The following is a 12,069-nucleotide window of genomic DNA, read 5'->3' on the forward strand; positions in this document are numbered from 1 at the left end:
TTAAGGTTAGATGATAAGATAGCCGATGTCCGTTTATGATGTCTAAACTGACAATTGTAAGGTAATGATTAAGATAGCCGATTCTGTATGATGTCTAATCGGACAATTCTTAAGGTAATGATAAGTTAGCCGAATTTCCGTAATATGATGTCTAAATGACAATCTTAAGGTAATGATAAGATAGCCGATTCCGTTTTGATGTCTAACTGGACAATCTTAAGGTAATGATAAAAGTTAGCTGATTCTGTTTGCGATGTCCCTAACTGACAATCTTATCAGGTACTGTTTAGATAGCGGATTCTGTGTTGATTGTATGTGTAAACTGACAATCTTAAGGTAATGATAAGATAGCTGATTCTGAATGATGTCTAAACTGACAATCTTAAGGTAATGATAAGATAGCTGATTCTGTATGATGTCTAAACTGACAATCTTAAGGTAATGATAAGATAGCTGATTCTGTATGATGTCTAAACTGACAATCTTGTATACTAATAGGTATACTTTATCAAGGTCAATAGAATTGAAAGGACTACTAGTAATTATAACGGATGTTTTTTAAAAGTTAGATTCCTAATTTTCTTGTGTATGTGCCTTCTATTATTTTTAATGTGATTTTAAATGCCATTCCATTAGATAACAAGTCATATATATATTCAGACAGTTAGTACAGCTTTCAGGACATCTAGATAATTAAGTAGCATACACCTTTTAATCTGTGACATGTTAGAGATATATAGAGGTACATGTACTGTGTTTTCATAAATATGTAATAGATTAATAATTACATCCATCTGAAAAGATTACATGATGTTACATTAAGTATTTCATAACAAAGAAAGAGTTTATGACTCACTTCGTCTCGTTTACTCATTAACTCGTCAAAGTCGAGCGAGTCTCGGGTATCACCAGATCCTTCACTTCCTGTTAACAAACAAACGACATCAGTTAGTCAAATTTCAGAAGACTTAATTTCCTGCAACCACATCAGTTAGTCATATTTCAGGAGACTTAATTTACCTCAACGACATCAGTTAGTCAAAATTCCTCGAGACTTAATTTGCCTCTCAAGGTTTATAAAAGCCTGCAGGAATTTAATGCTTGAAGTAAGAATTATTGAATGACCAGCAGTAAAGTCTGCTCAAGAATAAGCCCCCTGCTTCTTTTTAAAATCTGCTAGTCTTTTGGAATTATGTTCATATCTGCAATCAGCTTACCCATACCATAATTTTTTGTTTGTCCTTAATTTGTTCTAAAAATGATCTTATGTACAAATACAAAGGCTAACCTGACTTATAAAAATAATGACCTAGAAATCTCTGATTTCATTTAATGAATAAAGTCTACTTTCAACTAACCTAATTTGTGGTTATTTATGTCCAATTTGTGGTCTAATTACCAATGTAAACTTATAAATCATTAACTGAGAGTCACCTGCTCATTCTTTGTGGTTGATAATACTTACTGTCAATGGAGATTTCTCCACTGAATGACAGAGGAGACTACTTACCGTCAATGGAGATTTCTCCGCTGAATGACAGAGGAGAATACTTACCGTCAATGGAGATTTCTCCGCTGAATGACAGAGGAGACTACTTACCGTCAATGGAGATTTCTTCACTGAATGACAGAGAAGAATACTTACCTTCAATGGAGATTTCTCCACTGAATGACAGAGGAGACTACTTACCGTCAATGAAGATTTCTCCGCTGAATGACGGAGGAGAATACTTACAGTCAATGGAGATTTCTCCACTGAATGACAGAGGAGACTACTTACCGTCAATGGAGATTTCTCCGCTGAATGACGGAGGAGAATACTTACAGTCAATGGAGATTTCTCACTGAATGACAGAGGAGACTACTTACCGTCAATGGAGATTTCTCCGCTGAATGACAGAGGAGAAACAGGTGTGATGACTTTCCTCCCATTGACTGGTTTAACTTCCTCCTGGGATAAACAGATCAACGGTAAAAGGGTTAGTTGTAAACATCAATATGTTTCAGGTGTTGTTTGAATGCTTTAGGTGTTGTGTAGATGTTTCAGGTGTTGTGTAAATATTTTAGGTGTTGTGTAGATATTTTAGGTGTTGTGTAGATGTTTTAGGTGTTGTGTAAATGTTTCAGGTGTTGTGTAGATATTTTAGGTGTTGTGTAAATGTTTTAGGTGTTGTGTAGATGTTTCAGGTGTTGTGTAGATATTTTAGGTGTTGTGTAAATGTTTTAGGTGTTGTGTAGATGATTTAGGGTGTTGTGTAGATATTTTAGGTGTTGTGTAATGTTTTAGGTGTTGTGTAGATGTTTCAGGTGTTGTGTAGATATTTTAGGTGTTGTGTAGATGTTTTAGGTGTTGTGTAGATGTTTTAGGTGTTGTGTAAATGTTTTAGGTGTTGTGTAGATGTTTCAGGTGTTGTGTAAATGTTTAGGTGTTGTGTAAATGTTTAAGGTGTTGTGTAGATGTTTTAGGTGTTGTGTAGATATTTTAGGTTTGTTGTGTAAATATTTTAGGTGTTGTGTAGATATTTTAGGTGTTGTGTAAATATTTTAGGTGTTGTGTAAATATTTTAGGTGTTGTGTAAATGTTTAAGGTGTTGTGTAGATGTTTCAGGTGTTGTGTAAATATTTTAGGTTTTGTGTAGATGTTACAGGTGTTGTGTAAATATTTTAGGTGTTGTGTAGATATTTTAGGTGTTGTGTAGATAGTTTAGGTGTTGTGTAGATGTTTTAGGTGTTGTGTAGATGTTTCAGGTGTTGTGTAAATGTTTCAGGTGTTGTGTAGATGTTTTAGGTGTTGTGTAGCTGTTTCAGGTGTTGTGTAAATGTTTAAGGGTGTGGTGTAAATGTTTTTAGGTGTTGTGTAGATGTTTTAGGTGTTGTGTAGATGTTTTAGGTGTTGTGTAAATGTTTAAGGTGTTGTGTAGATGTTTTAGATGTTGTGTAGATATTTTAGGTGTTGTGTAGAGGTTTAAGGTGTTGTGTAAATGTTTAAGGTTTTGTTTGAATGCTTCAGGCTTTGTGTGAATACCTGTGGGGATGTTGTTATGTGGGGATTTGTACCTGTGTGGTGTTGTTTTGTGGAGATTTGTACCTGTGGGGATGGTGTTTTGTCATGAATATTCCTGTAGGGATGGTGTTATGTTGAATATATACCTGAAGGGATGGTGTTATGTTGAATATATACCTGTGGGGATGGTGTTTTGTCGTAATATATACATGTACGGATGGTGTTGTTTCGGAATATATACCTGTTTGGATGGTGTTTTATGTTGAATATCTACCTGTATGGATGGTGTTATGTTGAATATATACCAGTAGGGATGGTGTTATGTTGAATATATACCAGTAAGGATGGCGTTTTGTCGCAATATATACATGTATGGATGGTGTTGTTTCGGAATATATACCTGTTGGGATGGTGTTATGTTGAATATATACCAGTAGGGATGGTGTTATGTTGAATATTTACCTGTGAGGATGGTGTTTTGTTGAGTATATACCTGTGGGGATGGTGTTGTTTCGGAATATATACCTGTTTGGATGGTGTTATGTTGAATATATACCTATGAGGATGGTGTTATGTTGAATATATACCTGTTTGGATGGTGTTTTGTTGAATATATACCTGTGGGGATCGTGTTATGTTGAATATATACCTTTGGGGATGGTGTTGTGTTGAATATATACCTGTATGGATGGTGTTATATTGAATATTTACCAGTAGGGATAGTGTTATGTTGAATATATACCAGTAGGGATGGTGTTATGTTGAATATATACCTGTGAGGATGGTGTTTTGTTGAGTATATACCTGTGGGGATGGTGTTATGTTGAATAAATACCTGTGGGGATGGTGTTATGTTGAACATATACCTGTGGGGATGGTGTTATGTTGAATATATACCTGTTGGGATGGTATTGTGTTGAATATATACCTGTGGGGATGGTGTTATTTTGAATATATACCTGTTTGAATGGTGTTATATTGAATATATACCTTTGGGGATGGTGTTGTGTTGAATATATACCTGTGGGGATGGTGTTATTTTGAATATATACCTGTTTGAATGGTGTTATATTGAATATATACCTTTGGGGATGGTGTTATGTTGAATATATACCTATGAGGATGGTGTTATGTTGAATATATACCTGTGGGGATGGTTTTATGTTGAATATATGCCTGTGAGGATGGTGTTTTGTTGAGTATATACCTGTGGGGATGGTTTCATGTTGAATATATACCTGTGGGGAAGGTGTTTTGTCCTGAGATAATTGAGACACTAGGTCTGTCCTCTTCACACTAAACCGCTTCAGTTTAAGGTCCAGTTTCTTAGGAACTTCACTTTTAGTTGCATCAAGTGTCACTGTAGAGAAAGAAAAAAGAAAATAGTTTTATTAAATTATTATCTTAATAGGTGACTACCTTCATTTTAGATTGAACGTATTATATTTTTCATCTCGTGAGATATTCATTTGTATTAATCTTTTTTTCAAATATATGCATGTATTATATAGAAGACAATGTACTGCTATTTACCTTGATGAAATCACTGTATGTTTGTTAATTACAGGTACAAATATAATGTACAGAAGTTGGTAAAATAAAATTGAGATTTTAATCAGGTTTTGGTTATTTCTCTCAATGAAGAAGATGAATGACACAACAATGACCTATAGATCTAGAGTAACTTACAATATTTTAGTATTTCTTTATAAAAACTTATTGATTATTCAGATCATTTAATCATGTAATGAATTTTCAGCTTCATCTGAAAAATAATCAACTGGAAATGCACGCAATGATCACATAAATCCTTGAGGAAAACCTCCATATCCCCTGTACTAAACATTATACTATATATGGTTAATAAATTAATGTTCTTACTTTGTAATATTTAATCATGTAATGGTTTACAAAACTAATGAGTATACAATTCATAAAAAGTTAATGCACATCAACAAATTGTGATACCTGGAAGCTAGAAACTTCTAACAAAATCAAAGATAAATGAAAACATGCCTTGGATATAACAAAATACTAAAGAAGCAGTGATTCAAAAAGCATTGCAAAGTCAACAGCCATCAATAGTTTGTTTAGTGTAGATACCATTCACTGTGGAAACAAACACCACCTTTTGAAGTCAATATAAAATACAAGTTAAAGATGCACTTAACGTGTCATTAATTAGTGAGTGTACGTGTTCTATAAATAGAAGCAGGCCCGCTGTCAGTGTTTTAATGTAAGCAGGGTTAACAAGCAGTGCCCACCATCCCAGGGTTACAAGGGGAGACAACTGTCATCCATACAAGGACAGAAAGCAAAATCCACCTCTATGGACTAGAAAATCTCTGGTCGCGGCATAAAAACTAAGGGAGACCAGACAATCTCATTTAATAAGGGCAGATAACTCCACCTTACTTTGGGAGATATTTCTCTAACCCAAGAGACTAGACAATCGCAGTTAACAGATATGATAGTGGTAGCAGACTGTGGAGGCTTAGACTTGTGGTATTTAATTTGTTTCTTTTGTTTTTTTTTTCACTGATGTAGGTCACCATTCTAAATACAGGTCAAAACAAATTAATTTTGGTACCCACCACAGGAAATTGTAGGTTTCCTGGTTACTGATGTAAAAACATCAGGCAGAATGGCCGCCCAATGGACAAATAAAAGTTATCTTTATAGTCAGGTGGGCTTTGTACAAAATAAAATTGTTCTTTGCCATTCCCAACCCCAAGAAAATGGCTTTATCAAGTAGGTGGTATTTTATACACAGAGGTGGCTGTTAAGTTTTACGTTGTCAAATTATGATTTATTTTTAATTACAAAAAAGAATTTTTTAATTTTAACACCTCTCTAGAATAAAATATCATATTTTGTGATCGCAGGAATACTCAAACTTCACAAAGCGTCATTGGACATTTTCATTCAATTTTTTCTGATGGAATCTGAACCATGTTAAAATGGTATACAACAAAGAAAATAGCAAAAAAACAGATAATAAATAATTCTCCATTATGCAAATCTTTTTTTTAACTGAATTCCTTATCTTTCTTTGATGTACTGTAGTCTGCTACCAGTATCCCTAGTTAGGAGAAATAACCCTTTCTTGAAAAAAGGGAAGTAATTATCATTATAATAAGGGAGTCCCTGTTATAAGGGGAGGTAATCCTTCACCAGAGAAGATATTCTTACCACTTCTCATCACAAATAGCTGTGAAGATGTAATTCTTTTGGCTTTAGGCTGAGCCTTCCTTAACACTGGCGTGCCGAACAAAACATTACAAAGAAATGAAAGTTACATTCACAACATTAACACAAAATAAACATCAGACAAGAATAATCAACACAGAAAAATGAACAAAATATGTTACTAATGCAAGAAATAAGATGATAAAAAAAGACGTCTGTGCAAGAAGAAGTACTAAATTGAAGAATTTTTTTAGACTACAAGCATGCATTTGAAACAAATGAATAAATGGCATTGATTCTGATAAGCCAAAAGTGAAAGTGTTGTATCCGAAAGTAAATAATATCAAATGTGTCTATAATTCTTTTAAAGCCAAAGGGAAACTGCTGTGTCCAAAAGTAAATAACATTAAAGGTGTCTATCATTCTTTCAAATAAGTGACCAATCACTGCTTTTGTTGCACACCCCGACCACTCCCAATTAAAAAAATTCTATCTAAGAAAAAGTAAAAACAAACCTTCTGTTGGTAGTGAATTTCAGTGCATCAAATAAAACTTAAACCAAAATTAAATGTGAAATAAAAATTGTAAATCAAGCCATTGTTATCCTCAATATTGCAGGGGTTACTATCACCGTTGTTATAACTACCTCTGGACTATATGTCCAAAAAAAATGAAGGCTCTGTGACAACAGGCTGTATACTGCATAGCTGCATAGCTGCTGGGCGCCACTGTCTCTGATCAGCAAAGGAAGTCTCCGCAGCCTGTGATTGGTCAGTTTTTTTTCTCCTGAAATGCCTTCAGTTTGACTACTACATAGTCCAGGGGTAATATAACGACAGTGATATTAACCTGAGGAATATCAAGGATGAACCATTGCATAAAGTAAATCTCTATTTTGAATTACAACTAAATTGGTTACCATGACAAAATCACAGTGATACTATAAATAGCATACCTGACTCCCTGTCCGTATCCTGTGACCCCTCCGAGGTCGTACTGGACTGTCGTGTTATTCCTTTGGTTTGGTCCAGACTCGCACGAGCCTCTTCTATCAACAACTTGGCTCTCTCTCGTAATCGCTTTTGTTTTTCTTCATTACTCTTTTAAAATAAGATGTCCATTTTGTTTATAAAAATAAATAAGAGGTTCATATGACCTGTATCATTCACCTACTTAACGAAATCCACATGAAAAAATAATGATCAGATGTTAAAAAAATAGGTGGCCAGACTGGCAGTAATCAAATCTCAAAGCAAATTCATCCAACAGTAGCTATCGGTCCGTATACATGCGCCTGATAATCAAACCAGGGGAAATAACTCATTCAGATATATTTATGTATAATATGGCTTGTAATCAAACCAGGGGAAATAACTCATTCAGATATATGTATTATCAAGGCCGTTTTTATTTATTCTGAATGACCGGTTCCAATGTTTGTAAAAGTCAGTATTTCAAGCATAAATCCTAACGGACCAACAGTTTATGATACAGGCCTGTGAGGGCGTTGTCAAAGCTTGTCTGAAAAAACAACATAAAATCACCAGGTCCATCTTTAATTCATAAACGAACGACTAGATCCAACCTGTCAAGCAGCATAATCAAAAACGGCTCAGGTGTCTTATAATCAAATCAGGGGAAATAACTCTGATGTAATAGGAAATGAGACTAGTAATCAAAACAGGGGAGGAAACTCTGAAGAAATTTATATATACTGTTTAAAATTTTCTTGTTTTACCTGTGTAGGACTAGATGGAGATGGAATAGGTTTTGTGGCTTCCTTCTCAGGAGAACCGGGACTGACTGGCTCTGATGGTTTTTGAGCAGATCTCACTGGTGTGTCAAGGCCAGCGTCCTTCCGTGCCTGCTCCAGAAGTAGCTTCGCCCGCTCCTTCAGCTCTTCATGGCGAGACTTTTGATTGGTAGGCTATGATGAAAACCAATTCATTATATAAAATAGATGAAAAATTCAATAAGTCTGGAATTAACTGGTGTATATATGATTTAAATTTACAATTTCCTCTTTTAAACTAAATCATAAGTTAAAAGGGAGTTAATTTTGAGCTTTGCAACAAATATCTCCATCACATGAAATTTTAAGAGGAGAATATTCATTTTCATTTCAAAAATATGTTATTCAATCAAAAGATTTAATTCTGGATCGGGCAGCAGGGTCCAACAGCAGGGCGAGTATTTATTGTGATTGCCAACAAATCTACAATTCAAGGAAAACTTTTCAAGTATTTTGTCTTGTTAGACTTATTAAAAACATAGAGGCCCAGAAGGGGGCGCCTCTGTTCGGCTCAGGGGAGAATATTGGTGCAACAAATCTACAATTCAATGGAACTTGCATATTTTGTCTTGTTAGACTCTTTAAAATCAGCCCTTATCGTTTGTACCAATTTCAAATCCCAAACCCATATAAGGATGCTACCATTGCATTATAAGTGCTCTTCCCATCTCTTAGTTGCAGAGAAGAAGTTGTGTTTTCTATGGAACTAGCTAAATTAACCCTTTTGACCCCACCCTTCAGGCCCTCGGGGGGGTCCATCCCCTTCATTAGCCAAATTTTAAATCCAAACCCTATATGGATGTAAACCATTGCATGATGAGCATATAATCCCATGTTAAGTTGCATGTGAAAGGGAAAAAAAAAGTCTTTTATATGGAAATTGACCCCTTTTGACCCCACCCATAATGCTCCCCGGGGTGTCAGCCCTATCATGTTGCACAATTGGGAATTCCCCACCCTATAAGGATGCTACCATTGGCATTATGGGTTGCTATACCATGCTTATTAGTTGCACAGAGACGAATTGAGAAGAATGTCGGTTTTATATGGAAACTAAGCCAAATTGACCCCTTTTTGACTCCGCCTCCCAGGCCCCCTGGGGGTCAGCCCCATCATTTGCACAATTTGGGAACTCCCCACCCTATAACGATACTTACCATTGCATTTATGAGTGCTATCTCTTGCTTAGTTTCAGAGAAGAACGTCGTTTTTATGGACAATTGCCAATTGGCCCTTTTTGACCCCGCCCTCAGGCCCCCCGGGGGTTGGGTTCAGCCCTTTTCGTTTGTATAATTTCAAAATTCCAACACTATAAGGAATTGCTACATTGCATTATAAGTGCTGCTTTCCATTCTTAAGTTGCAGAGGAAGAAGTTGATTGTATAAGGAAATAGCTAAATTGACCCCTTTTTGACCCCGTCCCCTTCGGCCCCCGGGAGGTCAGCCCCATCATTTGTACAATTTTGAAATCCCCTACCCTATAAGGATGCTACCGATTGCATTATGGGGTGCTTATTCCAATGCTTGGTTTCAGAGATAGAAGTCGTTTATATGGAAATAGCTAAAATAATGACTCCTTGGGACCCCGCCCCCTTGGCCAGCGGGGGTCTCTGCCCCATCATTTGTACAATTTCTTGAATTCCCACCCTATAAAGATACTACCATTGGGGGGGGGGGGGCATTTTTAATGAGTGCGATCTCTTGCTTAGTTTCAGAGAGGAAGTCGTTTTTATGGAAATAGCCAAATTGGCCACTTTTGACCCAGCCCCTCAGGGCCCTCGGGGGGGGGGTCAGCCACCTTCATTTGCTACAAATTTGAATCCCCACCCTATAAGGGATGCTACCATTGCATTATGGTGTGCTATCCTATGCTTGGTTTCAGAGAAGAAGTAGTTTATATGGAAAATAGCCAAATTGACCCCCTTTGGCACCTCCCCTCAGGCCCCCCGGGGGATCAGCCCCATTCAATTTGTACAATTTTCAGATTGAGTTGCCAATAAGGATGTGCTACAAGTCAAATTTTGTTGAAAATCGGACAAGTCTGGTTATGGTGAAGAGAGTCGATGCTTGAAGGACGCCCGGACGCTGCGAGTATCCCATAAGCTCACCTCGGTCCTTCGGACCAGGTGAGCATGCTATTAAAGCAGTTGTGAAAATACTGTTAAACATAATGGCAAATAAATTTTATTGATTTCTTATTCTAAACAAGTTTTCAAAGATTAACTTTCACAAATTTGCAAATTAAAATGTAATAGTATATTTGGAATATAAGCATAAGTTTCAATAAAACATTTATGATTTTATTGTGATTGTGAATTTTAATTGCACACATAAGAATGTTGCTTTTTACAAAGTAAGATTTACAAATAGATGGGACTAGTCAAATCTTCACCTTATCTGGAGTACTGGTTTAGCCACAGGTTTTTGTTTGTCCAATAAAACACGCCTTTCTGTGGATAACTGATGGTGTGACTGGATTGATGAAATTGTGAAACAACCTTCAACCCAGAGATCATGAAATTAAATTGCCTATTACACTTTTCTTAATTTTGAAAAATAATAAATAATAACCTCTATGACCCTGGTGTAGTCTTGAGTTCTGAGGTATCTGGTAATGGTCATTCATTTGAACAAATGAGGTAAGCCCCTCTTTTTTCTCCTTTTTTTTTTTAAATTCAACTTCACAAGGGATCAATATCATGCCTATTATAGACCTCTGTTAATTTGTAATTTACACCGTTCTTGTTGCATAAGGACAAAAGTTTTGTGTGAAATGAAACGGTAAAAAAAGAAATATGGTCATCTCATCTAAAAACCTTAAGTTCCAGGTTGGCTCGTGAATGGGTGTTATCCAGAGGGGGGGCCAGGTAGGGCCCATACTTACGCCGCCTCGGCCTCGGGCTGGGTCGGCTGGTGTGAGGTTTCCTCCGGCGAGAAGAGTGAGCACTCAGCGTGATGGGGCTGTTAGGAGAGTGGGGAGGAGGGGCTTTTGTTCTTTTTGCTTTGCTTAGAGTTACTTGGTGGTCTGGTGGGGTAAGTATATCCGCCACACATGGGAAGCCTACAATCAAGGTCCCTCTCTACTAATCTCATCGTTCCCGTAAGAGTCCGCATCAAAAGGATTTGTACATACTGTTTTCGTGTCTCGTCATCAACCAGGCTTTTTGTCCTTGGAAGTATTGTTCTTTGCAGGAGGAATTACGCTCTTTTGTGGCCCGAGATTGTGAGTTCATTTTTTGCCAGGAGAATGGCTCTTTCTTTAGAATGGGCTCTTAGCGGGGTGGCGGTCGTGGGAGAGAAAGAGAAGAGAGAAGAGAACTTTGTTTTAGTCACTTCAGGAAATCCACAAGCTAAAACCTTTTTACCATGCCTTTTACTTTACAATGTTACTTTCAGTTTGTGAGAGTCTGACCCTGGAGTGGCTATCACACGACTGTGGTTTACTCCATGTGGCCTCATGTCCTTTCTCTTTACTTGTTCTCCTTCGTCTCCACCGTTCCTGTTGTGTACGCCCCGATCCTCCACCTCAGGGATATTTGCCTTAACATAGGAGAGCGGGTGTTGTTTTCACCACCTTTGACTGAGGATTTGGCACCATACATTCGTTTGAGGATCTCAGCCTTACCTGGCGGTCTACTCGCCAGCGTGTAGGTACTCTCCGCCGTGGATAATACCAATTTGTTGGATCTCGAGTGTTTGGCCGGTGAAATACACTCTTAACTGGTGGAGGTAGGTCATCACAGCAAGCTTGTCAGGGACCTGGAGCAGGACCATGTCTGATGGCTCTATCACACGTGGGATTCCTAACTTGGCTGTAGATCCCTTCATAACTTTCTGTGGAAATAGCGGTAACGATGAATTGTTCAACGGACGCCTGTGGTAAAACAAAGGAATATACAGCCAAGCTCTGATGTTAAATCAAACCCCTGTGGTAAAACAAAGGAATATTACAGCCAAGCTCTGATGTTTAATCATCAAACCCCTGTGGTATAATAAAGGAAGATACATACAATCAGTTGAAGCAATAGAAAATACAGTCTAGCTCTGACCTAAAACATTCTACTTTTAACAAACTTTATTTGAT

The 12,069-nt window shown here is 37.1% G+C and overlaps 1 protein-coding gene across 1 annotated transcript; it reads right to left on the bottom strand.

The window, feature by feature from the left end:
* Window positions 1-769: 769 nt before the first annotated feature.
* Window positions 770-11,525, bottom strand: LOC138314054 (uncharacterized; the record flags this gene model as incomplete). The annotated part of the gene is made up of 9 exons (XM_069254251.1): window positions 770-924; window positions 1,870-1,951; window positions 4,243-4,364; window positions 6,197-6,262; window positions 7,149-7,293; window positions 7,932-8,120; window positions 10,378-10,390; window positions 10,870-10,946; window positions 11,376-11,525. Coding segments are annotated over 9 exons (984 nt in total), but the record flags the coding sequence as incomplete, so codon positions are not given.
* Window positions 11,526-12,069: the final 544 nt, after the last annotated feature.

This window comes from Argopecten irradians, unplaced genomic scaffold, assembly GCF_041381155.1.
Source record: "Argopecten irradians isolate NY unplaced genomic scaffold, Ai_NY scaffold_1266, whole genome shotgun sequence".
NCBI classification, from domain to species: Eukaryota; Metazoa; Mollusca; class Bivalvia; order Pectinida; family Pectinidae; genus Argopecten; species Argopecten irradians.